The sequence below is a fragment of the Alligator mississippiensis genome, chromosome 2, assembly GCF_030867095.1.
Source record: "Alligator mississippiensis isolate rAllMis1 chromosome 2, rAllMis1, whole genome shotgun sequence".
NCBI classification, from domain to species: Eukaryota; Metazoa; Chordata; order Crocodylia; family Alligatoridae; genus Alligator; species Alligator mississippiensis.
In genome coordinates, this window is record NC_081825.1 from 124,680,982 (window position 1) to 124,699,837 (window position 18,856).

The 18,856-nt window shown below is 42.6% G+C and overlaps 1 protein-coding gene across 1 annotated transcript in view; it reads left to right on the top strand.

Annotated features, from left to right (window-relative positions):
• The window catches only part of ARSJ (arylsulfatase family member J), a 99,021-nt gene that overhangs the window by 12,711 nt on the left and 67,454 nt on the right, over positions 1-18,856 (top strand). The window contains exon 3 of the mRNA XM_019495033.2: positions 3,538-4,115. Within this exon, the coding sequence (XP_019350578.2) occupies positions 3,538-4,115 (578 nt within the window). The remainder of the gene's footprint in view (positions 1-3,537; positions 4,116-18,856) is intronic.

Consider the following 18,856-nt stretch of genomic DNA (forward strand, 5'->3'; position numbering starts at 1 on the left):
AATTATACTGGTATAAATTCCACTAATTTTACTCTGTATAATTATACCTGTGAAACTTTGCCACATAATAGGCAAACCCTTAGGTTGTAGATTTGGGCACCTATACCCATGACGGACCTCAGATTAATCGAGTCTGCTGGAGTATGCTAATTAGCGTGCTCCAGCAGCCTTCATATCAGGTCTATTCAGTGTCCCCGCTTTTCAAAATGGTGGTGGGGGTGTTTTAACTAAAGCTCATTGAATGAGTTTTAGTCAAAGCACCCCCACAGCCATTTTGAAGCATGGGATGCTGAATACACGTGATGCTGTAGGTGCTTTAATTAAAGCAGCTCTCACAACTGCTCTAACTAAAGCGCCACCCCCTTCTCTCCTCCACCCCAAAGCACCTGTGTAGATGCCCACATAGTTTCACTTTCAGGTTCTTACTCTTGCAGTGGAATGTTTATTTGTTTTAAAATAATTGTTTTCACTGGAAATTTGATAGTGGAAACATTTTTGTTTGGTTTTAGGTTTTATAAAAATTTCTTTTTAAATCATTTACATTTTGGCCCCACTTAAAATTCTTTTAAGATGGCATTCTTTTAATTTCTGTCCAGCTACATGACACCAAATGTTGCTATATATTAAATTATGTCTGTCCAGGCAATTGACCAAGCAAAATCTCTGCTTAGGCAGTTACACCAGATTACCTTAAAAGAAAATTAAGGGCTTAGCCCAGATGCGTCTAAGCTTAATACAAACATAAATTGATAATGGGCACGTGTACATGAGATGCTTACTGTGCATTAACCTAATAAAACTGCACAGTAGTATAGCATGCTAATAGCCTACTGCGCAGAGTTTTTAAGCTAATGCACAGTAAGCATCACTGAAAAACCATGTGCCAACAATACTGCACAGTAACTCTAGTTACTGTGCATTCTATTAGAGGTACTTATTATAGGTACTAAACTAAATGCACAGTAACTAAGGCATGTTAATGAATGCGTAGACACATCTATTGAGTAGGAAGAAACTTTGTATGATTACAAGGACAGTTAATTTCTGGCTTTCTTTGCACCTTCCCCTGAAGCTCCTAGTACTGGGCAGTGGAAAAAATAGATGCCAGAAGAGTACAATCAGTAGGGTCATCCTTAAAGCCATAAACAATATGATTATAATAGATCACCAAGTTCCTTGTATAATATTACATACATTGTATAATATTATATAGTTTTACAGTAGGGAAGATGTGCCAAACACATAGGGAAAATATTACTCCAATAATCACGTTCTCTAACAAGATATTCACTATATAATATTAGGTCAAAAGGGCAGTTTGTGGTCTAATGTAGAAAGAATGCTTCATAGAATAGGTTGGGTTTTCAACACTCATGGGAGAAAAAGCCTCATTTTCTTCAAAATATGGTGGGAACATTCCTGTTAGTTGAAATATTTCTCTGGGAAGAATGCTGTACCTCTAGCTCCTAGTGCTGCTGCTTTGAACTTGTGCGCAGTGCAAAGAAAGGCTCCAGCAGTGCTTCAGAAGGGTGATGGATTTTAGGTGGTGTTCCTTTTGGGTAGTTAAGAGTTAATAAGTAATTTAGTTTGAGTAACCTTGTTCATGTCCTGGTGACTCATGTTAGATAAGTCAAACCACCACATTTGCTTCAATTTAACTTATCCATGCATGAATGTTCAGTTTCAGCATGCTTCACTGTTTTTAAAGGTTTTAGAGCACAGTATATCACCCCAAAAAGGGGGAAACGTGATGTTTTATGTGACATAAACTGCTTCATACATAGATTTGAAACCAACTTTTCAAACATTTCTAATACATAAAAAAATGTATATTCCAGGAATTTGTTCTACTGGCACCAGAATTAAAAGGGGTAGTAATAAATGGGGCTGGTTTGTGGTTGAAAAGAAAGCCTGCATGTTCATAGTTTCCAGGGTTATTTTTTTCCCCTGTGGTGATTCCTGAAGTACTGCAAACAATCAATATTTGGGGTGGGGGGGGAGAAAAATGACTATGAAACCTCTGGAAAAGTGGAGTTGGGATCAGATCAAACCCACCAGATTTGCTTGGGCTTGTTTTCAAAGGGGAAGAGTTGTGAGGGAAGAAATCACAACAAAAGATGCCACGCTGAGTTGGCTGCCAGGAATGTCCTGCCCAGAGAGCTGGCACCAGGACTGCTGAGAAGAGCAAGTGGGCAGCAAGGCCAGACAGGAGTTGGCAGGGAGGGGGGATCCTCATGTTCAGCTGCTGTTTGAGGGGGCACACAGAAGTGACATTTTTTTTTTCACTCAGTCTAAACACAGAAAGCGGTCTATAACCATGGCCAAACACAAGTGCATGGCTGCAGAACACTTCAAAATGGCTGATGGGGTAAAAATCTGAACCCTCATTGCATGAATGCCACATGCCCCTGGAGGCTGGTGGGGCCATGGCGAGCTCCAGCAGGTGGCAACACTGCTGTTGGTGGTGGGAGCATGGCAGTGCTAAGCGGGGAGCTCCTGCAGGCAGCTGTGTTGCTGTCAGAGGCAGGGCAGGGGGTGGCGGCGAGCACCAACCAGTGGTCAGTGACCACCCACGGACACAGTCGGCAGTGGCGGCCAGCAGTGATCATGGACCGCCCACAGATGCTGCCAGCGGTGTTGGCAGTGGGGGAGGAGGGTGGCGAGCAGTGACCGCCCCCAGGCACCTTTTCGTAGGCAGTTCACCATAACACTCACAGGGTGCACATGCACCCACGTGCACCCCCTACGCATCACGAATGCCTCATTGCATGAGGGTGCAGATGACGTTTCAAAAGAAAGTGTCTTCTGTAACTTGTATCTGCCCCCACAGTGTTGGGAGCAGAGCCAGATTAACGCTTTAGTGGGCCCCAAGCAAACAAACTTGAGGGACCCTACTTAATACTGATATATATCTATAGTTATAGATATCTAGATAGCTATAGATATCGAGCTCTCTCTCGATCTACATATTGATCCATAGATATATCTAGATATCAGTATTAAGCAGGGTCCCACAAGTATTGAGTGATAGTGATATATATATCACTCAATACTTAATTTCATAGTCGTTAGGATCTGGAAGGGACCTTACAGATCATCAGGTCCAACCCCCCTGCCTTTGGGCCACAAAGGCTGCTCGGATCCAGGGCTTTTTGAAGACTGGCATGTAAAACAATATGTAAATTAAGCACAAATGGGCCCCTTCTTCACTTAGGGCCCTAGGCATGTGCCTCGTGTGCCTGCGCATTCATCCGGCCCTAGTGAGGAGCAGGCCCCTAGTCCCTTTCTCTCTTCCCTTCAGAGCCGGGGACAAGTGGGGGGAACCTGCCCCTGTGTGCGGGGAGAGAGGCGAGGCGGGGGAAGCGGTGCGGAGACTCCCCTGCCCCGGGCCGGGGAGAGGAGCTGAGGGACCAGGGACTGCCAGGGAAGAAGGGGAGAAAGGGAGAGGAGGGAGCTGCCGGGGCCGGGGAAGAAGAGCGAGGCTGAGCTGCGAGCGGGGCAGCCCTCCCGCGCTGCCGGTGCCCCGGAGGCGGCCAGCCTAGCCCAGCCCGGCGCGGCGCGGCGCGGCGCGGCTCGGGACAGGACGGGGCGGGGCAGCAGCTCTCGGCCGAGGACGAGCAGCTGGAGCCGGGCGCGAGGCTGGGCGGGGAGGAGGAAGACCGAGGCGGCGGCGGCAGAGGAGGCGGAGACGCTGCCGCGGGGCGAGCCGCCTCCCCCCGTGCCCGGAGCGGGCGGCGGAGGCAGCCGGCAGCATCCCCGTCCCGCCATGAGCCGCAGCCTGCCCGCGGGCGGCGGCCTGGGCACGGGCTGAGCCGGGATGCTGTGAGCCGTGCGCCCGGGCCGGGGAAGATGCTGGCGGCGGGCGTGCTGGCCGGCTTCTCCGCGCTCAGCCTGCTCGCCTACGGCTACCTGTCGTGGGGCGGCGCGGAGCCCGGCTCGCAGCCCCACCTCGTCTTCATCCTGGCGGATGACCAGGGCTTCCGAGACGTGGGCTACCACGGCTCCGAGATCCGCACGCCCGCGCTGGACCGCCTGGCGGCCGAGGGCGTGAAGCTGGAGAACTACTACGTGCAGCCCATGTGCACGCCGTCCCGCAGCCAGCTCATCACCGGCAAGTGAGTGCGGCCCGCGGGGGCCCGGGGGCATGTCGGGGGGAGCGCTTGTTGGACCCGGGTGGCTGAGGGTGAGGGCCCCCTTGCCCTGCACGGGGAGTTTGGAGCGCTTCACCCCTGGAGAGTCCACCTACTACCTCCTTAAGGGGCACGTCTACACATCACCCTAGGTGGCTGCATGGTATACTACAGAGATGTGCAGATCACTTGTGCCTGCACGGGATCACCAGCCACATCGCTATAGCAGCACGCTCCCTGGCTATATTGGCGCCACTTCAGCGCCGTAGCAATCACATGTGTCTACTACATGATCGCTAGCTGTGTTGCTGTAGCAGCACGCTTCCTGGTTATAGCGGCACCATAGGGATCACGTGTGTCTATTACATGATCGCTAGCTACGTTGCCATAGCGGCACGTTCCCTGGCTATATTAGCACCACTTCGCGCTGTAGTGACCACATGTGTCTGTACATAATCGCTAGCTACATCACCATAGCAGCACGCTCCCTGGCTATATTGGCGCCACTTCTGCGCCATAGCAATCACATGTGTCTGCATGTGATCGCTAACTACATCCCTGTACCAGCACACTCCATGGTTATATTGGTGCCACTTCAGCAACGTAGCAATCATGTGTCTGCATGTGATCGCCAGCTACATCAGCCATAGAAGTGCACTCCCCAAGTATGGGGAGTGTAGCGACGAAATCTAACTGTGCACCACGCACATGGCGCAGTAACTGCCTGTACTGTGCTGCGCTTTAGTACTTCCAAAAGCACTGTAGCAACATCACCATATGGTGACATGTAGGTGCACCCGAAGTAGTTTTAAGTGCTTGTTATATGGCTCAAAGTTACACTGCTCCAGGGCAGGATGATCTCTGATAAGCACTACCCATCTCCACTTTTGTTCAGGTGCGGCCACTCCCAATGTGGAAGGCCTCCAGTATCCCAGGTCTCTCTTACCCTAGCCCCTAGAGAGGGAGAGAAGCCTGTCTTGGCTCACGAGTCCTCCAGTTGCAGCTCCCAGCTACAGCTCCAAGTCCTGCCCCTGTTCCCCAGGCCTCATGGCCAGTCACAGCTGTGCAGGTGGGGGACAGTCAGAGAAGGTTTCTAGACTAAGGGTGTGGTTGATCCTAACTCCAAGCTGGCACTAATACCAGCCAGCAGTGTAAGGTGTAACAAGGCCCTTAAATGTGCTGTTCCAATGCGAGGTGAGCTTCCTCACGTCTGGGTAGTACCAGTGCAGTACAGTTAAGAAAATCAGGGGAGGGGAAAGGAGTTATGCCACCGCCCAGAGAGGTGGTGGAATCTCCATCCTTAGAGACCTGGGTAGACAAAGCCTTGGCTGGGATGAGAGAGTTGGAGATCATCCTGCTTTGAGAAGGGGGTTAGGCTGGATGGCCTCCTGAGGTCCATTCCAGTCCTCATTTCCTGGGAGAGCAGGACCTTTAAAAAAGAGCAGAGGATCAATCACACTTATCCAGTGTGAGAAGGATTCAGGGATCAAATTAAGTTATGATGTGCCATGAAACCAATATCAGCGTGAAGTCCTTGGTTCTACATTTTCCCCTTGGCTAAAACTGTCATTTTTTTTAAACTAATGACAGCAATTGCACTGTGTTATCCTGTCACCCAGTAAGAGTTCAGCGCTGTGAACAACCCATTTTGCAACATTTTAGAAGCGGATTAGCATTCATTTAATCTAAAGACGAGCTGTAACTTCATGTGTCAGTATTACTGAGGAGCACTTGCTGAGATCCGTGGTGTGCTTTTACAATTAGCAAATAGGCTGACCCAAAGTAAAATCCCATGTTAGTAAAGCAGGATGAAAGCTGCACGTTTTGCTTTACCTAACACTATGCAAATCACAACTCTGGTTACACTGAGTCTTGCTTTAATGTGAAGTCTTTCTATGAAATTAGGACTTTTAAGGGGACTCCATTGAATTTCAGCTTGGCATGAGCTAAGAATTCTGCAGGACTTTATGAACTGGGGTATTTCTTTTCTTATAATGTAATTGCCATCCTGCAAACAGTTAAAAACTTATTTCCAGTGCTACTAGAAGAATTTCCACAAATGCATGTCACAAACATGGGACTGAAGATGTCCTACCTTGTTCTGCTTGGTAGTTTTAAAACAGTCTATTGAGTAACTAATGTATCCAATGTAAGGGTTAATGCATATTATGTAAGGATGTGAATTTGAAATGCTGTAGCTGTTCCTGAATAACTCCAAGTGTGGACAGTTGTAATCTGGTCCACGTAGTTTCCGTTCAGCTTAACCTACTTTGACAGGATATTGTTGATATCACTGGATATAAAAGAAACATTTTTCTTAAAGCAAATAGCCCCATGTCTCACATTACTATTTGATAGAATCAGAGTTGATTCCTGTTCTCAGTTTCCCATTGTCCAGGCTTGCTGGGGAAGGGAGTTCAGCACAGAGAGCTTACTCATTATCTGGAGCAAGAGTTCTCAAACTCTCTCATACTGAAGACTGTATAGCAAAAGAAAGATTGTCTTGTAGGCATTCCCTAATTCACAATCATATAGCATCTCTGTGGCAAGTAAAGCAACAGATTATATAGGAAATTTGAGGTAGTACACAATGCATTTTTGCTTATCTTTTTTTCAGTGTAGCAGGGGTAATTGGGATCAGAGCCAGCTCTCTGTGGACCACCAGCTAGTACTCCACAGACCGCAGTTTCAGAGTCATTGCCTACAGAGGGAATATCATGCTGCAGAACAATGACTCATTCAGTGGTTTAAAGAATGACATTATTGGGTTCCAAAAGAACCAGTGTGCTGTGCTGTCTTTCTTGAGATCAAGGGATGCTACAGGAGAAATACAGGCATTAGCAGGACTCTGAAAGGAACAAAAACAAAATGCAAGAAGAAAAAAACTGAGTTTACCCTTCCTTTACATATAAAGCATTATATTTGATAACTTTTTATACTAATAAAAACAGAGAAAACTCATGGGCATATTCTTAGGAACCCTGCTGTTTTCATCAGGCCACTAGGAGAAAATAACTGAAAACAACTGCTGTGTTTTTGGAACCTTTTATTGGGTGAAATCTTGAGATGAAATACCCAAGATTTTCTTATGCTTCATTCAAACATCTGTTCCCCATTCCTCACAAAATAAACTTGGCTTGACCTGTCCCAAACTTCCCAGCTAGGGACAGAAGTTGCATGCAAACTGGTTTAAGTGATCTGAAACTAGTTTAAACCTGTAACAGAACAGAAGTTCAGTGCATATAAACCACTTTCAAAATGGCCGAACCTAGTTTAAGATAACCTGATTGGTTTAAGACAACTGATTTAAGTTAAACCAGTTTATTGAACTTCTCTCCCAGATCTATCTGACTAATCAACAAGGGGAAAAAATAGAGGGACTACTATAAACCATGTTCATGAAGAAGTGCTAATTGTCATCTAATATAAGATTCAGGCAAAGGAACTGCAAATTCTATATTCCTTGCAAATCTCCAGATTGTCCCAGTGAGATTTATGTTCACAACATCAAATTATGTTTATTTGTAAATAAAGCATGGTCTTATAATGAATGTTTTCAAAAGTCTTCCTAATAATGTCTTTTTTCTCTTAAATCGTGTATATAATTTCCCTTGACATAGGTTACAAAATTAACTTCTCTTGGTAGTTCTCAACTTTGTGTAGAGTGAGGGGTGGTGGGAATCCACAGATTATTTGGACTGCTAGGCTTCCTAATCTGGGGAATCCTCCAGATTATTTGGACTGCTGAGGAAGCCTAGCAGTCCAAATAATCGCTACCCCTGTTTTGTCTGTTTTCTCTTCCCTCTGTTTTATGTCTATTGTCTTCTTCTTGGGTTTTGATTTTTCCTTTCCTTTCTGAATTTCTCGTTCTTTCCACCATCTTTTTTCTTACTTGCTTATTAATTTATGAGAAACCTGCTGCATTTAGGGAGATAGTCCAGTTCTGAGATTGGGCTTCATGTGCTATTAGCAGCTAAACTTGAATCTTGGGAGTAGAGAAGAGAAATTTGAGCCAATGGGCTTGATGCCATGTGTGATCTACTCATCTAATAGAGGCCAAAACAAGGAGGTAAAGGCAGGCAGCTTTCAGGAAGCAGCTTGCCCTGGGATCTGCAGCTGTGAAATTCTGATTGCAACAGAGAACTGGTTGGATCTAAGGCTCATTTTCAGGCTTGCTGTGCTCTTTTCCTGGGCTCTACATCCTGAGATTTATTTCTCTCTGGGTTTCCATAGCTAATTTAGAAATGTCATATTGATCAAGAATATTTTCTAAGGAAAGGGGTTTTTAGGTTTCAGTCTTTCCTGTTTTGACTTTCTACATTCAGGTAGCATTGGGTTGAGCTGAACAGTGGCTCAGGTATACTTAATGAATTATTGACTATAACTTTACAGCCAAGTTGTCCCCTGTCCCCTTCCCCCCCTGCCCATGCACTTATACGAATGAGCATAACATGCAAACAACACTGGATCCTCCAAACTGAATTCATTATGTAGAAGGCATGGCAGGGCAGCACCTTACAGACTAACTCATTCAGTGAGGCATGAGCTTTCATAAGTTATAGTCTACTTTGCCAGATGCTATGATGAAGCATCTGGCAAAAGTAGGTTGCAGTCTATAAGTTAGTCTATAGACTGCCATCTGCCTTACCTTTTGCCTATCCTCAGACTACCAAATCTAAGTACCCTTTTCTGTTGCATTAGATGTTGTAGTGTGTTTGTTTTTACTTTTTCTTTAAAAATAAATGGAAGTCTTGAGAATTCTCCTTGAAATAGCAATAATTCAGAACATGTGGCTTGCAGAACTGCAGCTAAGACAGAAATTTTCTTGCATGAATGTTGGTTGTCTTGTTCTGATCAAATGGTTGAGAAGAAATCTGAAGGGTGTCTTCATCCCATGTGTTATCATATCAATTTAAAATACTGGAACACAATGAAGGACTACCATTTGGTGGGTCCCTACATGTAAGAAGAAATTGAACCCCTTATGTAAATGGGTTGGTCTAATAAAAGATATCAAATTCACCCAAGGAACCTTGTCTGCCTATGTCCTTAGACCAACACAGCTACAACCCAAACCCCTGCAACATGGAAGATATTTAATTCATCCGTCTGAAATGGAAACTGTACAACATGAAAAAGAAAGAAGCCAAACTCAACAGTGACATATATTTTCTAAGCCTTTGCAAGAAACACAACATCATTCCCCAAGGACTAAACATCTACAATCCCCTGACTACTACACACAACTCCAAATATGCTTCAGAGCTATGCAGAAGAACTTCAGAGAAAATTAGAAATCATCTACTTCACCTGCTCTACTCCAAAAGAGACCAACTCAGGAAGGAAATCATCATACACTACAACATCTTAAAAGATAGAAATCCATGCATGTTCCCTGACAATATACAGTGGATACAAAGAGACTACGAAAAACTTTCTACAGCATTCATCCTACATAAAAAGAAGAAATGGAACAAATTACTCCAAGAACAAGCTACCCAGCCACAAAACAACCATCAGAGGAACAACACCAACACCTTACGACCTTCCAACCTCAGACTCAATGAGACTGAAAGCAGCAACCAACCCACAAATATTATCAATCTCTCCACACACACACTTACCAAAACTGAAAAATCTGTCCTTTCTAAAGGCCTAAATTTCTGTCCAGAAAAACACCCTAATAAAATACTTCAATGTGGAGAACTAAAAGAATTCTTCCGACGCCTGCGCCTCAAAGAATATTTCCACGACCAAACTGAACCCACTCCCAACAACAACTCATCCTCTGACAACATTCAGGAAAGGATCAATGCCAAAAAGCCCAAAAAAACATCAGATTGGACACCTCGCAGTGACCGCTACATTGACTGCTTCAGGGAAAGAATGAACAATGAAATAATCAGCAAGACACACCACCACAACAACCTCTCTCTACCAGAGAAAAAGGCCATAGAATCTCTAAGATCTAACCACCAAATAGTAATAAAACCAGCAGATAAAGAAGGAGCCATAGTCATCCTAAACCGTGAGGATTACATAAAGGAAGCCAAGAAACAGCTCTCTGACACCACCTACTACAAAGAACTACAAGAAGATCCTGCTCTCCTTTTCACCAAAAAACTCAACAATACCATCAAATCATTTCCATCAAGACTACAAGAAAAACTACAGACCTTGATCCCCCCGCTACCTGACCCAGGGACTTTTTACATGCTCTCTAAAATCCACAAACAAGGGAACCCTGGCAGACCTATCATATCCAACCATGGGACCCTAACTGAGGAAATATCAGGTTTCGTTGAATCAATCCTAAAACTGCTTGTCACCCACAGAGCAAGTTTTGTACAAGACACTACAGACTTTCTACGGAAACTTAAAAACATAGACCACCTTCCCAGCAACACACTCCTAGCCACCATGGACATTACCAGCCTATATACCAACATCCCACACCAGGATGGCATCCAAGCCGGCCTTACATATCTACAGGAACAAGATTACAACCCAGAATACAGACCCAAAGATATTACTGACCTTATACACTTCATCCTCACACACAACAATTTCACTTTTAATAATCAACACTTCCTCCAAATGATGGGCACAGCTATGGGCACTAAAATGGCCCCACAGTATGCCAACCTTTTTATGAGCCACCTGGAAGAAGACTTCCTCAAGAACTGCACCATCAAACCCTTGCTATACTTAAGATACATCAATGACATCTTCATCATTTGGACTGAGAACCTGCAATCTCTGATTGAGTTCCATCAGAAATTCAACAGTCACCATCCCTCCATCCGACTTTCTTTAGAATACTCCAGCATCAACATCTCCTTTTTAGAGACAATGATCAGTATCCAGAAGTGTAAAATACAGACCACAGTATACAAGAAACTCACAGATCAACATACATATCTGCACAGAACCAGCAATCACCCTAAACACACCAAAAAAGCTGTGATATACAGCCAAGCCCTCAGATACCATCGCATTTGTACTGAAGAGAACACCCGGGATCGCCACCTCACCAATCTTAAAAAGGCTTTCACCCAGCAAGGGCACTCCTCCAGAGAGGTAGATCACACGTTTGAAAGAGCCACCTGGATACCACGTGAAGAACTGCTGCAGTACAGAAGAAAAACACCCACAAATCGCACACCGCTGGTTATGACATATCACCCATCCCTTGAACCTGTACGGAAAATCCTCAAAAAATTTCAACCCATACTAGAAAGAGACCCTATTCTTAAAAAGATCTTCCCAGAGCCACCCATGCTAGCCTTCAAACAAGCACTGAACCTCGCCAACCTCATCACCAGAAGCAAACTTCCTCAACCCCAGAACACACCAAAAGGATCCAGACCGTGCCAGGACAAGAAATGCAAAACCTGCCAACACATCTCTACCACCCCCACTATTACTACACCCCACAACAGAGCCATCAGCATCCCAGGATCTTACAGCTGCACCTCCAGAAATGTAATATTACCTCATCCAATGCACCAAATGCCCTGATGGAAGATATGTAGGAGAGACCAAACAACAACTGCGCACCAGAATGAATGCACACTGGAAATCTATCAAAGACAGAAACACTCAATTACCGGTGGGGGCACATTTCTCACAGGAGAGCCAGTCTCTCTCCAATCTCTCAGTCCTGATCCTCAAGGGAAACTTATGCAACACTTCCCAGAGACGAGCCTATGAGCTCCATTTCATCAACCTGCTGGATACTAGAGATCATGGACTAAACATAGACATTGGATTTTTGATACATTATAATCTGTGTGGCAACTGACGCCCCAGCCCAGCCTCTGGCTTCTTCACTTTTCATTCCATCCAGGAAGAGCGCACCCCAACTGCTGAAGCTTCCTTAGCCTGATGAAGGGTTTTTGAACCCGAAAGCTTGCTCAATAACTATTCTCCAACCATTTGGGTTGGTCTAATAAAAGACATCAAATTCACCCAAGGAACCTTGTACACCTAGTAAATGAACTCTAACTGTTTGAAAAAACTGTTAATTTTTTACTTTTAAGGAAGTAAGTGGTTAATAGAACATGGTTTCAATGGTAGTGAGGGCCAACCTTTTTGACAGTCATGTCACAAATTAGCCCTGCATGCTTCCTGTGTGTTACTCCAATCCCCTTCCCCTTCCTGATCTGCTGCTCTTCTTTCTGCTTCCTTCCCTGTGCTTCTGCTCTGCCTACTGCTTTGCTTTCTGCTCCTTTCCCTGTCTGCCACTGTGCTCTCTGCTTGATCTGCCACATGCACAGATGCTAGCTGTGCCACAGGTTGGCCACCCTTGGTATGCGGGTAGGCCTTGATTTACAGAATAGTAACAGATTGAAAATATTTACATGTTTTTGTGTACATATGAGTTAGGTAGGAGAATAAATTACGGTGAGAGCACAATATGTAGCCCTTGGTTTGTCAGGTGAGGTATTGCTCTTTTGGACAGACTTCGTAAGATACGTTACATTGACTGATTTCCTATAGCAAGTAAGGATTACTGATACATATTCAGAATATGGACAGTTTGCCCATTGAATTTTGTTGAGAAATGTCAAAGGATTAAAGTTAAGAGAAAAAGCATTTCTTTGGGTAAAATATTGTTGAGGTATGAAGTTCTCACAGATGATAAATATGAATGAATAGTCAAACAAACATACAGGTCCATATTTTAGTGCAAGTATGGCACAATGTAATTGGATGTTGTGTCAGTAGCTAATTTAATTTGAAAATACCCCAAAATGTAAAGCATACTTATAATTAAAAAAGATATGTATTCATAATCATAAAGATATACACACTTGTGCTTTTGGGGGGTAAAGATCATAGCTGCATTTCCTAAGTTGTACAATTATAAATTAGTTATGGGCATCATACTTGCAATCTTAGACCTCAACCATGCATTAGGGTCTGCTGGTTTGGTGCCCTTGAGCACCTGTTAAACATCTGTAGGACTAGTTACCTAGTAGATCATGTTACATTATAAAGGTCACAGATCACTAAAGAAAAGCAAGAAAAAAATGGAATGCGTACAAACCATAGAAACTCTACACTGTGCTTAAGTATGGGCTTTACATGATGGGGTAGTATATGCTCCCTTTCTATTGACTTCTTTTGATCAATATGTAGAGATCTCCAAAGCAAAAGATGGTGAGTTATCATTTTCCACATGGTCAACAGCTGATGATCATATATATGTAGTATGTAAAGGCTCCTGGAAATGTGTATATATGTGGGAAGGAGGAGATAAATTGTTGAAGAAGTCTTAATCATGTAGTATGCTTCCCCTCTGCTCTATTTTGGTGTACCTTCTGAAAGTAATATCTAGTTAATCAACACTGGCATGTATACTCTTAACACAACAGGGATCTAAGTATCAAATTACTTTTAATGCACCATTTAAAAAAAAAGCATAATGAAGCAAAACAGTGGGGAAGAAGACAACACACTAATATTAAAAAAACCTAAAAATAATAACAGGGAAAGAGTGGAAAGCAGAATGGATTTTGGTATGGCCTCATATTTTCCATACACTAGTTCTTGGCAATTTTAATTATATTTTTAAACTTATAGGAATAGACTTGGGTAGGTTAGGCCTAAAGCTTGCAGCATTGTACAGGCCCCCAAATCTATTTAAAACTGGTGACAATATACATCATTTATATGCATATCAGATAGGTATACAATTCATTTAAATTCAGAATACAATGTTGTTTTATATTTTTATCTGTTTACGTTACAACAGTCTTCAGTTATCTGCATATTACTTATGTGCATAAACTGCTTAAGTCCACAGAAACTCGTTGGCCCCACTGGGTACCTTGTAATATAACAGCACTCTATATTACTACAAAATTGGTAAAAATGCCTAAGAGACATCAATTTAAAGGCTTCTAAAGCAGGCCTGAACTGACAATGTCTTGTCAATTTCAGGATTGTTATTAGCTGTATACGGACATCTGAGAAAATTACCAACCTTAATGAGCTACAAAAAAGCTGTTCCTGTGGTTGTTGAGCTCTGTTTATATTGAATTCCAAGAAGTATATACTTTGGGTAAGGCCATTGATTGCTTCACTTCTGAGGCTATGCACTTAAAGGGAGTACACTATCATTTATTTTCATTGGCTATGAAGCATACATACATACATAGCACTATAAATGATCAAAAGTATACACTCTTTAGAAAATTTATAACAAATAAAGGTATTGTTCTTAATGATGGTAAAAAGTTTATATTTTTTTTAACCTGACTTTATTTAAACCTGTTTCATACTTTCTGCTAAACAAGAATGTTCTTGTTTAGGACAATTATCAAAGAAAAAGTGTAATGTAGACAAGGTGTATGGAATATAACACGAGTAGAAAGATTTTCAAGTTCTCTGGAATGTGTCTGTTTGGTAATGATTATACATATTTCATTGTACACCTGATGAAGTGAGCCTCAGCCCATGAAAACTTGTGCCTCCTCTATATATCTTATTTAATCTATAAGGGTGCATATAGAATCATAGACACATAGAAAGTTAGGGTTGGAAGGGACCTCAAGAGGTCTCCTATTTCAACCCCCTGCTTAAAGCAAGACCATCCCCAACTAGATTATCCCAGCCAAGGCTTTGTCTAGCTGGGTCTTAAAAACCTCTAAGGGTAGAGAGTCTACAACCTTTCTAGGTAACTACCCTCTTAGTGAGAGAGTTTTTTCCTCATATCTAACCTAAGCTTCCCTTGCTGCATCTTGAGACCATTGCTCCTTGTTCTGTTACCTACCACCGCTGAGAACAATCCAGCTCCATCCTCTTTGGAACCCCACTTCAGGTAGTTGAAGGCCAACTACTCTGAAGGGGTTATTCAGGTTTTGAAAGATATATCTACCCTGCCTTCTGAATGACTTTAAACTAATATGGCTAACTACCCTTTTCTATGCATATTTCTCTCCTTACGAGTAAGCTGATACACGAATAAAGCATAGGTGGGCTCTCATGATCAAAGCTGTCATATTTGAATGTATCTTCCCTAAAAGTCATTATTTGAAGAGAATCAGTGCATAGGTCATTTAGTAATTTGGGGGGGAGGGGGGTGGAATGTGCTGTATAAGACAGTGTTTATTGAAGTGCAGAGGGATGTAGACATTGTAACATCCAAACCATCTCCAGAATAATCAAAGCTAGCATGGGGCTTAACATTTGGGAAACAAAACTCAAATGCCCATTAGAATACTTTTCACATGGTAGAAATGCCAGTCAACTTACTTTACTGCAGGTTGAGAGAGGGGAAAAGAAATAAGCCTTTATTATCTCTTGCCTTTGAAATAGTGATCTTAATCAAGATTCCAGGTGTAGATTTTTGCTTTGATCATATCTGTTGTTTTTATTTTAACTCTGAGTTATTCTGTTCAGTTGTTTTTAATAGTTTTTGCTTCCAGTTTGTATAGTTACATAGTTGGGTCTCCTGGTTGCATTACACCAACTGTCAGAAGGTGACATCTGACACACAGTTCTGGACATTTCACAATTCTATGGACCCACAAGTAGTTTTCACCATTACAGTAAGGACTACTGTAGCTGCACTGAAGACAGGCTGTGCAGAAGAGCTGAGTAGTGTGGTCAGGTTTACAGAAAGTTGAAAGGGAGAGGTAAGTAGCTGGCTTGGGGTGCAATGCTGCCTGTATGTGGCCTTATTGCTTGCAGTATAGCAGCCATTATTTCTTGACCTGATGCAAAATAGCCATGTTCCTGTGGTACCAGGTGGGGCTCTACTACCTCCTCTCAGGTGACACAGCAGAACAGACTCTAGTGACAGTTTGGAACCAATATTTCAATTTGAGGTTGAAGTCCTGTTTTAAGGTCTCAGAATGCAGAGCTCTCAGGAAACTTCAGATAATTGTTGACTTTGGTCATGTTGATGATTGAAGGTGCGCAGAGGTCTCAGAACATGATAATAATTATTTTAAACATTCCGTTGAAATTTGTTTCTGCTTTTGGTTTCCTGATGTTTGTTGAGCAGAAGTGAATTAAGACAAATTTTATAGTACTATTTTATTAATATATGCTGTATGGCCATAAAATAAATCCATAAACAAAATATGATAAAAAGGTAATCTTATGCTATATGTCCACATACCAAGAGAAATAGGTGTTTTGTTGAAAATTAAGGGCAGAATCCTATTTCACCTAGTACATGACCAAAGTGAACCTTCAAAATAATTCTGAGTTACCCAGCTATTGTGTAGGAGTCACTCTATTTACCACTTTGATCACATAAGTGCCCCTCTTTATAGGAACAGTATCATTCTCCAAAGGCTCTTATGAGGGCTCTTATGAGTCCAGGTAAAAAAAGATTTGGTGGAATTTGATAATTTCCACCAAAAGTTTTAAATATTAAAATTTCATAAAATGCAACCTGATGCAGATCAGCGGTTTAATCTTCAATGCATGCAGTGTTATGTGGCTTCCTTCATCACCTAGTCCCAATTTTTTTTACAATTTCACTCCGTATTGGCACCTGCCATACTTTTGCTAGTTCTTATTATTCTCTTAATTGTAATGCCACTAAATTTCCCTTTATTTTCAATGAATGGATGCTTTTTCACCATTTGTATTTGTTCAGCATGCACATTTTCAGTATCTATGTAACCCTGCTTATGTTTTTATAACGATAAAAAAGAATGAGGTAATTTCAGCAGACATGTAATATTGCAGTAATGTTAGAACGTCAAGCCTGCGTCCCAGTTTGTAACCTATTTTAAAAGCTATGTTACTGCTATGCTACCTGGGTGCATCTACACATTCACTTTAATGTGCCATAGCCTATTTTTACTGTGCATTAAAGTGTCATGTTAAAAATTGCTAATATGCTAATGCACAGTAAAAATAGGCTACAGTACATTAAGCGTCATTAAAAAAGCATACACTATCGCTACTGCACGCTAGGGCAGCCTAATGCACATTTGTTTAGTACCTCACATTAGAGAGCACATCTACATGTGTGCTTTAATATGCATTTGCCTATTATAATGTGCATTAAAGCATAAAAAAAAAAAATACTTTCGCTAATGTGCATTAAAATAGGCTAATACACCTTTTCTTAGTACCTCATAATGGAGGTACTAAATTTAAATGTGTGTCTGTAAAAGTGCATTAATCAACATGTAGACACACCCAGAGGTATTAAATTTAATGCGCAGTAGCAAAAACACATTAATGAATGTGTAGGTACGCCTGCCATGTGCAGGATGTGCTCGCTTTCTTTATACCTATAATCTTTAAAGCATTACTTTGCCATTGATATTTTAATACCATGTTTAGACATGTCTCCTTGCAACTAACAATTTCCTATAAGCAAATGCATCGTTTTCTACCAATAATTACCTAGCCAATTTATTGCCATTTTTTTTGTTAAACTGTAGGAGATTAAGATAATCTGCTTGTATTAATTCTGTTTTTCGATATTTGGTGGCCTTCTACTTGATATGAAGACTTTAGGAAAGAGATTAACAGTAGTATTAGGCTACTGCACAGTAGCATCACAAAAAACCTGTTTGGTGGCACTGCTGCACAGTCATTTGGTACTTGCTAACGGGTACTTAATGACTGTGCAGTTAGTCTCTCACGTAGATGTGACCAGTGGTTCATAATGAATAACCTTTCTAATTCAGTGGGAATATGGGCAGTTTGTAGATTAAACGAGAGGCGTGTGTTCACGGCACTTTAAAGCGGGTTAAATGCTTTTGCACTGCTTTAACGGTGTCAGTGTTTGCATACCTCGGCAGCGTATTGCGCATTAATTCCAGCCGCTGTAGGAAATTCAGCAGCATAATGCACCCTAAATGACTTCGGGTGCAGCAAACTAAAACTCCTTCGAGGAGTTTTAGTTTGCTGCTCCAGAGCCATGAAGCAAAGCACCAGGCTCCCTGCAGCTCGGCGTCTCTGCGGGAAACCCTGGCAGCAGCTCAGGAAAGTGGGCTCCGCCCAAGAAAAGCAACGAGCCTGATCTCCACCCCCCTTGCCATCCCAGAGCCTGCCTGCCTGAGCTGCGCAGGGGCCTGGTGCTTCCCTCCACTACTGTGGTGCCCCCTGGGACTGCCCGAGCTGGGTGTCTGCAGGTGGGTGCTGTCTGAGGTGAGGGGGGGCCACGACTGCCACGGAGAGAAGCACTAAGCCCCCGCTTCGCAACCCAGGGACCACTGCACCCACCGGCAGCTCGCCCTCCCCCCCCAGAGAGGCAGGTAAGTGAGGTGTGTGCACAACACGGGGGTTTAATCATCCCTAAATTGAAACAGTGTTTTTTAAAACCCACCACTTCAATTTAGGGTACCTGTTTTGTCTACACGCACCCATGTAGATTAATTGTTTAAAGTAATTACTTGCATTTTTATTATTGTGGTTAATATATAACTGTCATCAATGTAACATCTGACTGAGGGTCAAAGTAATTGGCAAAGCTAGAAACAACCTACACTGTTTGAGTTCCTATTGATTCCTTAAGTATAATATCATCCTTTCTTATAATTGTTTGAAGCAACTGTATTGGATGATGAACATTAAGGAAATAGAGTTTATAAATGCTTTTGTTGTCTTATAGGTATATATGCACACATTTTTGATCTGATGACCAGATACCTTCCCCTTTCAAAAAGTTATAAAACATCCTACCTCACACAGGGACAAGTCAGCAAAAACCATTTTCAGGCCCCGCCTCTTCTTCACTACAACCC